General features: G+C 46.0%; 7 protein-coding genes across 7 annotated transcripts; 3 read left to right on the top strand and 4 right to left on the bottom strand.

Annotated features, from left to right (window-relative positions):
* The first annotated feature begins 214 nt into the window (after nt 1-214).
* On the top strand, nt 215-1,787 carry TSTA_006550 (uncharacterized protein). The gene is made up of 3 exons (XM_002488244.1): nt 215-819; nt 876-1,228; nt 1,277-1,787. Exons 1-3 carry the CDS (start codon nt 342-344, stop codon nt 1,568-1,570), a joined length of 1,125 nt encoding a protein of 374 aa, XP_002488289.1. The 5' UTR covers nt 215-341; the 3' UTR covers nt 1,571-1,787.
* Nucleotides 1,788-1,924: 137 nt separating this feature from the next.
* Nucleotides 1,925-3,259, bottom strand: TSTA_006560 (2-amino-3-carboxymuconate-6-semialdehyde decarboxylase, putative). The gene is made up of 2 exons (XM_002488245.1): nt 2,866-3,259; nt 1,925-2,841 (listed from the first exon to the last, which is right to left on the bottom strand). Exons 1-2 carry the CDS (start codon nt 3,185-3,187, stop codon nt 2,231-2,233), a joined length of 933 nt encoding a protein of 310 aa, XP_002488290.1. The 5' UTR covers nt 3,188-3,259; the 3' UTR covers nt 1,925-2,230.
* A 362-nt stretch (nt 3,260-3,621) lies between these two features.
* On the bottom strand, nt 3,622-6,631 carry TSTA_006570 (uncharacterized protein; the record flags this gene model as incomplete). The annotated part of the gene is made up of 3 exons (XM_002488246.1): nt 3,622-4,436; nt 4,483-6,519; nt 6,579-6,631. The coding sequence occupies 3 exons, from the start codon at nt 6,629-6,631 to the stop codon at nt 3,668-3,670; spliced, it is 2,859 nt and encodes a 952-aa protein (XP_002488291.1). The 3' UTR covers nt 3,622-3,667.
* A 688-nt stretch (nt 6,632-7,319) lies between these two features.
* Nucleotides 7,320-8,749, bottom strand: TSTA_006580 (40S ribosomal protein S24). The gene is made up of 3 exons (XM_002488247.1): nt 8,535-8,749; nt 7,845-8,092; nt 7,320-7,784 (listed from the first exon to the last, which is right to left on the bottom strand). The coding sequence occupies exons 1-3, from the start codon at nt 8,609-8,611 to the stop codon at nt 7,708-7,710; spliced, it is 402 nt and encodes a 133-aa protein (XP_002488292.1). The 5' UTR covers nt 8,612-8,749; the 3' UTR covers nt 7,320-7,707.
* A 221-nt stretch (nt 8,750-8,970) lies between these two features.
* On the top strand, nt 8,971-10,527 carry TSTA_006590 (uncharacterized protein; the record flags this gene model as incomplete). Its single annotated transcript, XM_002488248.1, has 4 exons — nt 8,971-9,225; nt 9,298-9,837; nt 9,902-10,037; nt 10,172-10,527. The coding sequence occupies 4 exons, from the start codon at nt 8,971-8,973 to the stop codon at nt 10,330-10,332; spliced, it is 1,092 nt and encodes a 363-aa protein (XP_002488293.1). The 3' UTR covers nt 10,333-10,527.
* Nucleotides 10,528-11,479: 952 nt separating this feature from the next.
* TSTA_006600 (RNA polymerase I subunit Rpa43, putative) lies at nt 11,480-12,878 on the bottom strand. The gene is made up of 2 exons (XM_002488249.1): nt 12,357-12,878; nt 11,480-12,308 (listed from the first exon to the last, which is right to left on the bottom strand). Exons 1-2 carry the CDS (start codon nt 12,845-12,847, stop codon nt 11,528-11,530), a joined length of 1,272 nt encoding a protein of 423 aa, XP_002488294.1. The 5' UTR covers nt 12,848-12,878; the 3' UTR covers nt 11,480-11,527.
* Nucleotides 12,879-13,017: 139 nt separating this feature from the next.
* Nucleotides 13,018-14,360, top strand: TSTA_006610 (membrane associated DnaJ chaperone, putative). Its single transcript, XM_002488250.1, has 3 exons — nt 13,018-13,182; nt 13,241-13,768; nt 13,828-14,360. Exons 1-3 carry the CDS (start codon nt 13,138-13,140, stop codon nt 14,335-14,337), a joined length of 1,083 nt encoding a protein of 360 aa, XP_002488295.1. The 5' UTR covers nt 13,018-13,137; the 3' UTR covers nt 14,338-14,360.
* Nucleotides 14,361-14,827: the final 467 nt, after the last annotated feature.

Consider the following 14,827-nt stretch of genomic DNA (forward strand, 5'->3'; position numbering starts at 1 on the left):
TCTAATACTAATTCTACGCTCCTCCGCGGCGTAATGGGATTGCACTAATTCCTCCTATCATATAGATATATGATATTATCCACTCGTTCATATTGATTCTTTCTTTTCTGCGGGAGAACTGCTGGACAGTTTCTGGGTCTTTGTGTGTTGATTTATTGCGTCACTAATATTGTTCGTTTTTTTCTATCGGCTTTTCTCTCATATACGTTACTTGATACCACTCGTTCCGGCTTGTACTCGAATCTTTTCGATTTTGACATCGTCAACCAAAATCTCTCTCATACCAATCATTGCGTCGAACACTATCCCATAACTACCAGCACATTTACCGGTCTCTATTGATGGCGACCCCTCAGTCACAAATAGCGGCACAACCCCGTTCCGCCAACGACGACGCTGATACATCATCATTTTTTGAGGATGACGAGAGGCCAACATGGAGGAAGAAGGCGGGTCGATTTGTGAAGGTTTTGAAAAGGACGAAGAATCAGGCTAGACGTACAGATGCTACGGATATGACTATGAGCGTGGGTGGTAGCCCCCCTTCAGGAGTACCCTCAGCACCAGATGTTGGAGATAACAACAACGATGGTGCTCCATCTGCATCGTCAAGTTCACCACCCACACAGCGACGGAGGAGGTATATAAATGGCTGGGTTCGATATCCGGGGAAGAATTCATCGAATCCGTCATCCATAACAGCACCCCCCAGCAAAATCAAGGATGCTTACCGAATAGCCATAAAGGACAAATTTGTCCGCAAACACCTCGTCGTCTGCGCCGTATCCGGATTGCTGCTTCTCATGATGATCTCTCTCTGTACGTCTCTTTGCCCTTTTCCTATCGTGTTTGAGATCACTAACAGACTATGGTAGACCTCGTCTACGCCATAAACTTCACCACCATCGACGGACAAACATATCACATATTCTTCATACTACTCATCATGATCTTGGCCATGGTATTCTGTCACTCATTTGCTCGGACGTGTCTACTCGCTACCAAGATTGCGAGGTACGGCTCTACTGGTCTCCATCGTATACCTAGCGTCGTAGGTCCGTTGGGGTACGCACAGCCAGCGCAACCAATTCACGTCGTTCTTGCGCGGGATGAGGAGATTGTCATCGAAGGTGCAGCAGCGGATGCAAATAATAATAATCCTTCTGCTGTGACGGGGACAAAACTCACTCCGCCGCCGCCAGCGTATGGTCTCTGGCGTAGTAGTGTGGTATGTCAGATCTTTCGTTGTGGTTGAGCTATACTAATCTGTCTGTAGCGCATAAACCCAAATCTCCTTTACTGGCAACGAGTCGAATCAGCGCCAAAACCAGAAACCTCTCCTCAAGCAAATAATAGCCAAACATCGACATCGAATAGTGAATCATCATCGTCGTCGTCGTCATCAACATCTACAGCAGCGACGACAACGGCAACGACATCTACTACAACAGAATCAAATCAACCTCGTCCACCAAGTTATGCCTCTGACGATGGAGTCGGGTATGTTGTCCATGCACAGCCGAGAATTACCATATCTCATTATTCGCCTCCACCGGCGAAACATGGATAGTTCTATATAGCCAGTAAGGGTAGATCCCTGAAGAATTGAAGTGTTTATGAGAGTGATCAAGTATCGCTGATTTTATATCGACTGGGGCATTTCTGCATTGTGAAGAATATGGGCTTGCATACTCTGTCAGAGGGAATTGTAATGGAGGCTGTCTAGGTGGGTATTTTCAGGGCGTCAAAGATAATAAATTGAAATAAGTGCACATGTCACTCTCTTCAAATACTCGTGTTAGGGCTAAATATTTTTCAATCACGCCTACGAAAACCCGTGAACGAGTTAGCGATTCAGTTTCCATGTTCGGTAAAAATGTTTAGAGTCAGGACGTAAATACATCTAAACCTAGAAGAGCTCAGGAGATGTCAACATTTATGATTTCTGATGATCTGTTAGACAGCATATTTGGTTTGAATCGTGGTCTCGATATGGCTGAGGGTTGCAGGCATCGGTATGGATTTGATTGGATTGGAAAGGTACATGTGTTGGAAATAATATGAGCCATAACATGAGCCTTTGAACACTCAAAAACCACTTACCATATAGCCCCATTGAGGGGATCTCCTTTTTGGTGGAATGGTATAAAATTTGTTCCAATAGCATGGACTGTTTGGGCCTCGCCATGGAGACATAGATTTCATCAAGAACACATCAGGTACAATTCAATCACACTTTAACCTTCAACAACTCCTGCGCGTTCTTATACAAAAATCTCTCCCACTCCTCCCCTTCCTTAATCAATCCGCTCTTCCCAATCTCTTCCAAAAACTCATACCCTTTCTCATTTGCCGAGAACGGATAATCAACACTATACAACACACGCTCAATCGGCATCGTCTGCAAAAGACACGCCAACGGCGGCAAAGCAAACATTCCACTGGTAGTCACCCAGATATTTGATGTCCATACTTCTTTGAAGGGACGGTTTTTTCCGAAACAGGATGAAACTGCGGCCACGCGGTCGAGTTGGAAGGGGAGCATTTCACCCATGTGTCCTAGAATGAGTTTGATTTTGGGGTAGATATCGAAGAAGCCTGAGGCGTATAATCTTAGTATTGAAAGGGCAGTATCTGCATGCCATGCCCAACCATACGCGCCTAGAGCAATGGCGATATTGTCGTCGTAATTACCCTTATACTGAGTTGCCGCAAGTCCCTCCTCGGGATACGAAGGGTGGATGTAGATGGGTACATCCAATTCCTGCGCTTTCTCAAAGACAGGCCAGAATTTCTGATCGTCATAGAACCATCCCTTGGTGTGATTATCGATCAGAGCACCTACAAACTTGTGCTGCGTTACACATCTCTCCAACTCCTCAGCGGCGATTGTTGGTTCAGCCATAGGCAGAAGCGCAAATCCAGCGAAACGAGTTGGATTTCTAAAAATGGCTGACGCGAGTTCGTCGTTTGATGCTTTGCAGATCTCGGGAGGTTGGTCGCCCGGTCCATGGGAGATTACTTGTAAGGAGACATGGCCCTTGTCGAGGTCTTGGATGCGCTCGGTGCTGAGGGAGTTTAGTTTTGAGACTATGTGAGGTGGGAAGATTGCGTAGTGGTCTGTTTTAGATGCGTTGCGAACGGCAGAGGAGAGGTAGTGCTCTTCCAGGGTGATGATGGGAGTCATTTTGTTGTTTTGTTGAATGAGTGGAATTTGAGGCGGTCTTCTTGACCTAAAAAGATTTCTCGAACTTGGCTTGAAAATAAATCTAGAGTACAGGGAATACTAGACGTCTATTTATACCTGTTCAAGTATCTATGTAGCATCGAGGTACTAGAAAACGGCTGGACTTATCACTTAACTCCAGAATCCGAGAAGTGGGTGATGAATTCAGATATGATTGTAGATGACCCTCAAACCAACGTCCGAGTATGTATCGACATCCAATAAAGTCAATTCATGATAGATTTGACTTTGGTATACGAATTTTCGGACATGAATTTTTAGGGTTGTTGAGGCTCGGAGATGTTGAGGCTCGGATATCGCCCTGAACATCATAGCTCGGAGATGCTTCATGCATGCTCAATATCCACCGGCCGCATTACAACTGGTTCGTAGATCAAGCAAAACTATTAAATTGATGATATACTATTAGGTAATTCAAAATCAAATCTGATGCAACAACTCTCTAGACACAACATGCGCCTCTCCCAAAGTCTCCTTCATAACCAAAACAAGATCATCCACGGCCGCTAAAAACCTCAAATACGAGCTCAACGCCGTGCAAAACTTGCGATACTCTTCATCCCTAGCCTTGGTCACACTCATTATCAGACCCATATCTGCTTTGACCCAATGATCAAAACATCTCTTCACCAGCGGTGTGGGTAGGACTTCTGGAAGCGCATCGCCTGTTTTGAGGGATTGCTCGATGACGCCTAGTACTGCCATGACATCGCCGATGGCATGGTGACTGCGAAGACCGACTTCGCGGGATAGTAGTTCTTGGTACTCGATGGATAGTGAGGAAGTGATGTAGAGTAATCTGCCGAGGGAGTAGTTCAGTTCTACACAAAGATCCTTGATTTTGCGCAAGGCTGCGCTGTCAAAGTTTGTCGTTGAGATTTCGATTTTGATGAGTGTAATCAGCACGTCTAGTTCACTGAGAGATCCGGATAATTGGATGGAGAGTTGTCCAGTCACGGCTTGAAGGCCCGGGTTGTGGGATTCGCCTAATGACGAGAGAAGGAGAGCGTAATGGTCACATAGTGTGCTAATTGAGTTTGAAAGTGCCCGGCTGACATGTCGAGTAGCTGAAACTGGACGCGGGAGGACTTGAACGATTATTGAAGCTCCAAGACCGATGAGAGCAAGAAGTAACCGCCGCCAGAAGATTGTGTACCCGTAGCCTGGTAAACCGTATGCTGCGATGTGCCTATACGAGATTAGCAACTCCTTCACAAGAATGAGCCGTAACTTACCCATAATCATAGCCGTATCCTACAACCAAGAAAAATGTTGCAGCGCCCATTACCACTGGCATCAAGAACTGAGGCGGCAAAATCACACGTGCATATATCATCGGAAAGAGCAGGACTCCAATTATAGCAGCCAAACCAAACGCATTCCCATCACCGTTTCCAGAGCCAATATACCAAGCCACAAGACCCAACACGGCGCCAACCACTGATCCAATAGCCCTGGCGACCACTGAGTATGTGAAATCAGCCATATAAGCAAGTAATGTCGTCTGAGCCATGATTAGTGCCCAAAGACCTCTCTGTTTATAATAGAATCCGGCTGTATGAGGGATCACCGCTGGGATAGCCACGGCGATAGATACCACCACCATACGAATTCCGTAAAGCGAATCTGGCGAAACAAGAAATCGATAGAAACCACTAATACCTCTCCCCAATTTCGAACCTGGTCTCTTTCCGATACCCTTGGCTATTCCCAGCTTCTCCTGGAGCACTTCGGACTGATCGACAATCTCATCCGGATCAGCGTATTGAGTGTCAGCGCGAACGGGCGCCTTTTCAGCTCGTCCGAATATCCATTTAGTGACCTTTCTGATTCTAGCTGGAAACCAGATTCGAGCGCGAGTTTTGTCCCTGTAGCGCGAAGCAGTGGTTTCAAGTAAAGGGATAATCCCATCCACGACCCCGAGGATATGTTCTTCAAAAATCATGCCGAAAACCACGACGCGGAACCGGTGACGAAGGTGCATCTTCAATTCCTTGACCTTGCCTTCTGCATCGAATAATTCGGCGTTAGTCTCTAGTAATTGTTCGGTGGTCTTTTGGACAAAGGTAGCTCGCGCAGCGCGTAGGTTCTCCAAAGAAGACTCGCTTCGTTTGACATGTTGTTCTTGGGTTTCCTGAGACAGACGACTGAATATTCTAGCAGTATTAACAGTGTTGAAAAGCTCCTTCACTGAGTCCAAGGCCTCAAGAGAAGCTTGGATGACTTCTGCGCTATTCTCATGAAGCATTGCCACAGTTTCGTTTTGGATTTCAGCACTATGAGAATCATCGATGGCTTTTAGAAACACTGAAAATTCGGTTAATTGATGAAAACCAACATCTGTCGGCCTTTTGATCTTTTCCTTTAGTGATGTCTCTGTTGATTCGGCATCCTCACCGTTATCCTCTGACGAAGCAGTACCAGGTAGAGGTAGCGCCAGAGTCTTTTGGGATTGAAGTGTATGGCTCAGTCGAGCTATCTTGAAGTTCAAAAGATTCTTAGTACCGATGAAAGCCTTTCGCAAATCTTCTGCAACGTTGGTGATATCTTTATCACTCCACCGGCCAATACTAAGATCAAGTTTCAGAAACCCAAGCATCGGTTGCAGTTCATTCCATTGGCCGAGCAAGCCCTGTTCAGTAGCTTTTAGACCCGCGAGTTCCTCCGATTCTTTTGCCTTCTCCACTGGCCCGTCTAGAGTGGCCGTTAGGGGAATCTTGAGCATATCCACTATTTTCTCCATCGTGTCCAGTGTAATATGGGACGTCGACTGCGGAAAGAGAAGAAGGGAGGCGACAAAAGCAAGGCCTAATCCTATCGAGCTAGGCACGACGATCAGATTTGACAAAGTGCCATTGAAGCTCGGTAACAATGGACCGATTGTTATAAAGATATCAATGACGATAATTCCGAAGAGGTGAAAAAAGACGAACTTGGGATTTTTTATGCGTATAAGAGAAATAACGTAGACGAAAAGGATCCCCAGAACCAGGAAAACTGCAGAGACACGAGCATCCAGCATATATCCTTCATACACGAGGGCGCGTGCTTCGGTAGCGACAGGTAGACCTGATTGATTGGCGCGTTGCGTCGCGACTTGTTGCATGTGCTGTAGTTGAGCCTGGTAGACTGAAGCTGGTCGCGCTGCGTAGGCCGCTTTCATCACGATGACGCCCCAGCCCCAGGCCAGCAACATACCTAGCCAGATAGAGATTGCCATGAAAATAAAGATTGTTTCGATACCGGCTGGAGGGCACATCGCCTGAACCATTCTATAGTAATCGGTCAGTAGCCCGGTCAATATAGCAGTTGGATGATGATCTAGTCTCACATCATGAAAAATGATGCCTGACCAATGTTTCGCAATGAAGGATGAATCACCATCAACACTGTACTTATAAATGCAGGAACCCAACACCGAATAAGGGTTTTTACAACCCTCGGGTTGATTTTTGGCCATGATGGCATTGTTCTTATTCAGCCGGGCAGCCCACAAATTGTGTGTTAGTGCAGTGTAGTAGCAGTGTTCAACAGTGTTGTCAACCATTGACACTTGGGTTCCAGCGGTGCTTGAAGCTATAGTATACCGAATGTTTCTAGGTTGACATACTTTGGAATTCGCCGCAAGCCAATATATTCAGCCCAATGTCACGAGTTCCTGCACATACATTCTCATGAAAGTAAAGAATCGAAATGAGCAACTAAGAACCGATTCACAAACAAAAGAAAAAACACCATGATCCCTGATAACCGGCGCTCTGGGCTCAAACCGTAATCCCGATTAGGTCTGAGCAGTGCCTTAGTTAGGGTTAAGGAATATTGAATCCGGCCAATCATGTTGTTCAGTGCCTAACGACTACCACGAGACATGAGTAATCAGCTATTCTCTGCTAGATCAGGTGAAAAGTGCAGTGAGTTTGGAGAGTACCTTTCTGCTTTTGGCCTAGGTCTCAACATGTTGTACGTAAATTCGGGGCTGAAAGTAGCCGACTGCCCGAGGAGGTGGCAGTAATATCAGGTCACATGACAGCAGTTATCTAATGATCTAGAATCTCAATTTGGATTTGAATAGATAGTCGATGATGTTCATGTTCTTCACTGCTTTCAGGGAAAGTAGCTGTATCTCGAATAGCATACAACAAACCAATATTCGGTAGACCTCGAGGTAGATGGAAGGGTATTCTGGTTTTGTATTCTTTTTGCTCTTTTCTTTTTCTCGTCTCAGACTGCAGACAACAGACTTTACAGAAAAAGGGAACAATTGATTGTTTGCTTTGAACTTGCCCCAAAATATAACAAGAACAGAACAGATATGAAAATCGGATGAAAAAGTAATGTTTGTTGTTGGAGTCAATAAAAAGAATAGTAATTTATTCCCAGATTTCGTAAATTCAATGCAATTATCAACGCCCTTTTTTGTATCACCATCACCCCAGAGAAGACATTGGACGTTAGGTGATTTAGTCCTTGCTCTTCTTGGGACCCTTTGTCTTGGCGGTACCCCGGAACTTCTTGGAACGGTTCTTGCGTTGTTTGCCTGGATGATGTTAGTTCTTGCTTTTGCAACATAAAGAAAAAAAGAAAAGAAAAAACATACGTTGCTGTCGGCTGGCCTTCTCGATCTTAGCAGCAGCACCGATACGGACGAGACGGTAGTGAGGCTCGAATTTCTTCAAAGCCTCGTGTGAGTCGTAGACAAGGGCGAAGCCAGTGCTCTTGCCACCACCGAACTGAGTGCGGAAACCAAAGACGGAAACCTGGTCCTTGTTGGCCTTGTAGAGGTCGGCCAATTTCTCACGGAGTTCATCCTTGGACACGTTGGCGCGGTTGGGGTGGAGGACGTCCCTAGAGATACGTTAGAATTGCATTTCCCAAGTCGATGCAGCGACAATTTCTGTTATCCCTTGATCCTTGATATGTTAACGATGATTGCGATAGCTTTTAGACCGGTAGTACGATGCGGCAGACGTAGACAGAGACCACTGCCAGTTTTTCAAATCCACTATACCGTCCAGCAAAAATACCAATCTGCCATTCCAACGATGCAAGCCTTCAATCTTCTTCTTTTCCCGTATGCGAGTATCTGTTCCACTAGTCGACCAGCCCTATCTCGAAATCGCTATCGCTCTCTGTCGCCTGTCGCCTACCGCTCTGTCGAGTCTGCTGTATCGATCATCGAATTATAGCCGCAAGACCATCGCAAAAAATCGCCCAAGCATATCAAGGAATCCGAGAAAGGACACAGAAGACTGTTTCAGCAACACAAGGACACAAGGTAAAAGCTTACACGACCATCTGCTTGCGGGCCAAAAGAGGGTTGCGGATGAACTTGCGCGTCCGCAAGGTAATAGGAGCGTCGGCCATGATAACGGTGATTTTTTTCTGATTGTCGAAAAGTTCTTGTCGAAAAAGAACAGTCTCAGTGGCTTTCGACGACAACACAGAAAAAAGTTGGCGGGATGAGTGGATGTTGTCGGAGTTGCCCTCTAATCGCTTCAACGCACACAAATTCAATTTTCGTGCGGTCGTCGAAAAAGTCATGTGGGCTGGAGTGCTCGGCTAGCCGCGCTAGCGCTAATAAAGGTATAGCGTCATGGTTACGGTCAGTTGACCAATCAGGGAGTTGGTATCATTACATAATCACTTCCTGTCTTTTGAAACATCTCAACCTCAACTCAATCTCGACTTCTTCTTTCTTGCACTTCATGACTATATTCGTCTCAATGGAGTCAATTACAGAGACCAAAGATGTTTTGCGTCTGATCGCACAGTATTTCGAGTTGGTGGAGCTTAGAAGCTTGTCTATACCGTCATCAAGCGTGCTCAAGAACTCTATCACGCAGAATCGCATATACAATGAGATGTTCAATGAAGAGCTTCTTTCTCCGGTCATTCCGCCAGCTACGTATCGACTAAGGCTGTTGAAAAGACTGATTTTCGTTATCGAGAGTGATCCTCGGTGGGATCCTGAGGAGGATGTATGTAATCCTTTTGTAGATTTGCGTATTTCTTAGCCGTATGATAGACAGGGCTGATGTGATTTTTTGTAGGAAATAATTGAGCCTTTGATTGCGGCCATGATAGATTTGATGTCCCAACCGGCAGAGGAATCCTCGTCCATGTCACTAGATACAGAAGAGCCACAACTTTCATTTGTTTCATATACAGTTCCTCAAGCGGAACTGCAAGAAAGGAAACAAGTAGTAACCTTTGAATCTAGAGGCTTGATTTATGGCTCTGGCTCAACGGGCTTTCGTACTTGGGAAGCTGCCTTACATCTCGGCACGTATCTCTCGTCGACTTCTTGTGGAGGATCGTCACCAGTGTCAGTACAGGGCAAGAGGGTTGTAGAACTCGGCGCCGGTACTGGTTTCATTTCGCTATTGTGCCAGAAATTCCTGGGTGCGGCAAAAGTCCTTATGACGGATGGAAATTCTAAGTTGGTTGATGTCTTTAATAGGCCATGTCTGGAACAAAATGGTTTCGGTAGAAGCAATGGAAGTATCGAGGGGAGGCAGTGGGTATGGGGCGATCCACTGTCCACTAACGGGACAGAACAGCAATTCGATATTGCTTTGGGTGCTGATTTGGTAAGTCCATTGTTAATAAAACTGTAAGGCGGATGGGGGAACTTGTACTAATGTCGGTTAATAGATATACGATAAAGCCATAATACCGCTCCTTATCGATGCAATATCTCTTCTATTCTCATCACACGGCGTGAGACAATTCGTGATATCAGCTACCATCCGGAATCAAGATACTTTTAGCGCTTTTCTTAACGCATGCCGTATGTTCGTCCTCTTCCTTGACACAGTTCCGTGCTGATGACGCCTGCTAGGAGGTTGTCACTTTATCATGGAAAAATCTGGCTTCGAGTCTCCAACTTTTGAAGAGCAGACAGGATTTTTCCATTCTACACAGGTCCCGATTTTGATATATATCATATCACCTTTGTCTTGATTCTAGGGTCAACGATACTTGTCACAATTGAGTCAAATATTCCTTCTGCCGACTCGAGTCTTGAAGAACTGAAGTCTACACCAAGTATGCAAATGGAGAAGTGTCTACCAATCTCGGCATGACGCTACTCTCGGCTTGATGAAGTTCACGCAGGCTACGATTCAACTAAGTCCCATGTGGTATATCACTGGAAACGCAGCATGGTTAGTCCACGGCTTTTACACCACGACTACCTCAGATCAAGCTGGCAAGTTCCATTGGCGGTTTCCGCTGTGACATGCTCTACGCGTATCAAGCATCTGATGTGCAATTATGTTGGGTCCCGAAATATTCAGCGATTAGGTTGCCAGGCTCAATGAAGTCAATCGGCACATTCATAGGCCGAAGTCATACATCACTCTGTGACGAAGAGGCGAATAAGCGGTTCAAATCGCAACATCGCTCGATAAACGTCTTTCTGGGGGCGCAAACAACCCTACGGCACAAACGGTTTAGTCCCCAGATAGCGCCGAATGACCTTCCAGGGTTCTCAAATAAGAATAATTTGGACCCTTTCAGCTCCGAACTAATCCTCTTCCCTCTTAGTGCAGGGACAGTACATCGTTCATCAGGGTCCTCGGCTATTATTCAGGGGCTTCCTCTAATGCATCAATCGGAGTATATTCATCCTTCCTACAGCTCAGGAATTAAAAGCAAGACCAGAAAAGTATTCTTTGCAAACCATCCGCCACACTACAACTCTACCTCGAACTAGCCCAACAACGCGATGTCGCCATGCAGCCCAAAGCAATTGAGTCGTTAACGGATACGCTCAGCCATGAAGACATGACTAATGTGTTCTGTGTACTGAATCTGTTGATGGCGATTGGCAGGAAAGAGAATTATCTATTTTATGATTCCTATGCTCCTGCTGAGGATTTGCTAAGTGGACAGAGAGAGTTGGGAGAGATTTGTCCAGGTTTTGAAGGAGCGGAGATGGTGAATAGGTCCTTTCAGTTGAACAGTACTTGCGACTCTAATGCCTTAATCAATGCAGAATAGCTACTGCTTCATCTTTTAGACGACATCGTCGATCAACGTCCACGCTATTCAAGCAGCAACACAATTGACTTCAGGACGGAAGCCCGACCTGCACATAGAAGTATGGAGATTGTCCCCAATTTTGGCCACGTAAACACTACCCTTTCGGATATGCGCTTCTTTCATGAGCTTTGTAAAGGAATATATACAATATTCAGACCATGAAACAAAAGCAAAGTACGACAAGAGACCCCTAACACCGTCTTCCAACATTCATAAACAAAATACACATCAAAACTACTCCTTCCTCTTCGATTTTGACTTGTCCTTACTCTTCTTTTCCTTTTTCTTGTCCTCCGTAGATCCCGACTTTGCCGTCGTCGTCGTCGTATCCAATCGAATCTCAGTAACATCATTCTGCGGCGTTCGAGTCTGCGAAGTGACCACTACAGACGAAACTCCGCCAGTAACAGCATAAGGATCCCGCTGTCTATGAGCCGGCAAAGGCCCATTGCGCTCTTCTTCTTCCAACCTTGCCTCCTCCTCTGGAGAAAGCATGGTCCCTTCTATACTCAAAAACCCACGATCCGGATCCGCGCCAGGAATAACATCCACATCCCTTACACGGAACCGTACGGTCCCACGAACACGATGCCCCGAAACGCTCTGGAAATAACCCGTCGTATTCGAATCTTCGTCCTCATCGTCATCGTCATCATATTCACCAAACTCTTCTCCAAGCATATTCGTATCCCCATCTGGGAGAGTGATGGGTTTCCTACTAACCCTTTTAGGCAGAGGAGTAAAATGTTCCTTTTCAGCATCAAAGGTTACTTTATTATTGTTATTGGCTCTTGATCCATCCTCGTCTCCGGATGTAGCAGAGACGTATCCTCCCTTTTTATCACTGACCGCCGGATCCTCCTCCTCATCATCTGCACCGGGTGGAATCCATTTCCAGGTTTTGGGGACTCGTTTCCGCTCAATACCCACGGAAAAGAGGTTATAAGCAATTGCGCCTACGAAACCTTCGGATTGAACATTTACCCATCCCTCAAGTATCTGTCCCTTCTGTGGGCTGAAAACCAGAAATGTCGCGGTAAGATATAAGTATAACACTCCATACTCATTAGCGGTCAGGGCAAGAGTCAATGGTTTCGGGTTATCGAGATTTAAGTGTGACGAGTTGCTATTATGGCTGCTGTTGACTTGACTCGGCGCAGGCGGACTCTCTGAAATCGAACCATTAGAATAAGCCAATACAATCCCCTTGAAAGGAGGGTAATAAGTCAATAATAACGGTGCCAAATGCTCCGCAATAAGTGAAGCCGCAGCATGCGTTGAAGAAATCGAAATCGGCGAAAGTGGTAAATACATAGTCGCATTGATTAGACGGAATGGTGAACCTGCATCTGGTGTTGCTGCATCGGTAATTGACACGACATGACTTTTGTCTATTCTATTGTTGCTCTGCTGCTTTGGTGAAGAGTGTATGTCCATTTGGAGTAGTACATCGTCTGAGGCTGTTGTGGCGGCATGTTTGCGCTTTTTGGAGGGTGAGTGCTCCTTATTCTTGTGCTTTCGTTTCTTCTCGGGAGGTACCGTGTTGGTGGACATGTTTGAATTGACTTAACGAGTTGTTGAGCTCGGAGATATTGTATGAGAATTCAATAATTATTCGCGGAGAAAGGAAAAAAAATTCGGCAGAAAAAGAGAACGAAGCTGGGTACAGGGCGGTGAGCTGCGGCGGCATATGACTGGTCGGAATAAACAATCACAGTAAACATGGACGATGACACTTTAGCTATCGCAACAGTCTTTGGGATAGTTGTTTGTTCTTATCTATACACAAATGTGGATATGAGCAGCGGCTATACTCGCATTTTAATATTGTTTGATTGCTCAACATGTCAAGCGTGTTATCATTCATCGGCTGGGCCGTTCTACCAAACGTATGTACTCAACTATCTCAAACTCCTCGATACTGCTAGACCACGACTGACAACTCAGTATGTAACCTCCCTGCTCCAAAACCTCTACTACGGGCTCACCATCCGCGCCGGTGATCCACGACCTCAACCCGGCACACCGCGCTTCGACAAACACCGCCGCCGTATCTTCATCTTCGTCGTCACCCTCTACCTCTTCTACACAATATACGAAAGTTTCTACGAAGTACGCGCTGCGGGGGACTTTTACAGCGTATTGGGTGTTTCACCCTCGGCCGATGAGCGTACCATCAAATCTCGATTTCGGCGGCTGGCCGCTCAACATCATCCCGATAAGCTGAATCATCAGCAGCAGACTCTGTCTGATAGTTCCTTTGTATATTTGAAACTAGCTCAGGATACGCTTTTGGATCCGGCGGTTCGGTTTGGTTACGACAGATTCGGACCGCAGGTGAACGAATGGAGGAATAGTAGTACAGTGCGTGATTTCCTGTACGCGGGTTTGAAACAATCCTTGACTCAGTATATTGGGGGTTTGGGAACGATATTAGTGCTGAATTGGGTTTATTGGTCGGCATGGGGTCGATACGTGAGTATTCTCTAAGCATTCGCTACCTCTGCTAATTTGGTGTTTTGCATGTTTTGCAGTGGCGATTCTATACCTTTGCTGCTTTGGTTGTTCTTGAGCTTGTCCTAGTCACGCAGCCGTTCTCTCTCGTTATATCATCAACCTACATCCCTACATTTCTCCGATCATACATCGGTCTCAGCAAAAACCAAACTGCACAAGTTTTATACCTCCTACCGTTTCAAATGATTTCCCTCGCGCGCCGAGTATCGATTACAGTGCACATCTTCATTTCGCAAATCGCACCTCTCTACGTGTCCCGACAAACTTCATCTGCGAGCGGAGGAGGATTGAAGCCCGAGACCCTCCAGCGACTAGGCCACGTAGCGCAATTGTCGCGGATGACTGATACGGAAGCTTCGAGATTGTTGGAGTTGTCCCTTAGTCCGTTCCGAGGGGATCGGGAAAGTGTGTCGGTACTCCGGCGTGGAATGAAGGAGGGCTTGGTTTTGGGGAGTGTGCGAAGTGCGTCTGAGGTTCAGGAGGCGGTTGCTCAGGTGCAGAGGCGGAGGGGCGGCTCGGTAGTATAGATTATTGATTTTATTATACCAAGTACTATACGAAGTATTTCTTATACACGAGTCACGGACACCGACAGATACTGTGTAATCAGACTCCCGAAGAGGCAATATTAGCTCGCGTGTGACTTGGTAAGTAAGTACGTGATATGTAAATTACTCTACATATTGACGATGATGACACCGAGACATCCGAGGATGACCGGGTATAGACATTCTTAGGAGCGATTTTCTTGGTTCGCACCGATACGTAGCAGCGCCGCTGGTCGCTTTGGGATTTCTGATTCTTCCTTGTTCGGCGAGAATCATTCGCAAGGGTCGATGTAGATCGGCCAATCGATCAAATCGAACCATCACCATTGCCTATGTATGACTCGTCACTTTCATTGCAATAGATGGTATTGTTCTTTTGAAAATGGTTGGTATAGACAAGTAAGTCGAGTCTAGTATTTCGGACAAAGCATTGTGAGAGGGAGAAAAGTCCGGCAAGAAAGGAGAGCAG

Source organism: Talaromyces stipitatus, genomic scaffold (genome assembly GCF_000003125.1).
Source record: "Talaromyces stipitatus ATCC 10500 scf_1105507295517 genomic scaffold, whole genome shotgun sequence".
NCBI lineage: Eukaryota > Fungi > Ascomycota > Eurotiomycetes > Eurotiales > Trichocomaceae > Talaromyces > Talaromyces stipitatus.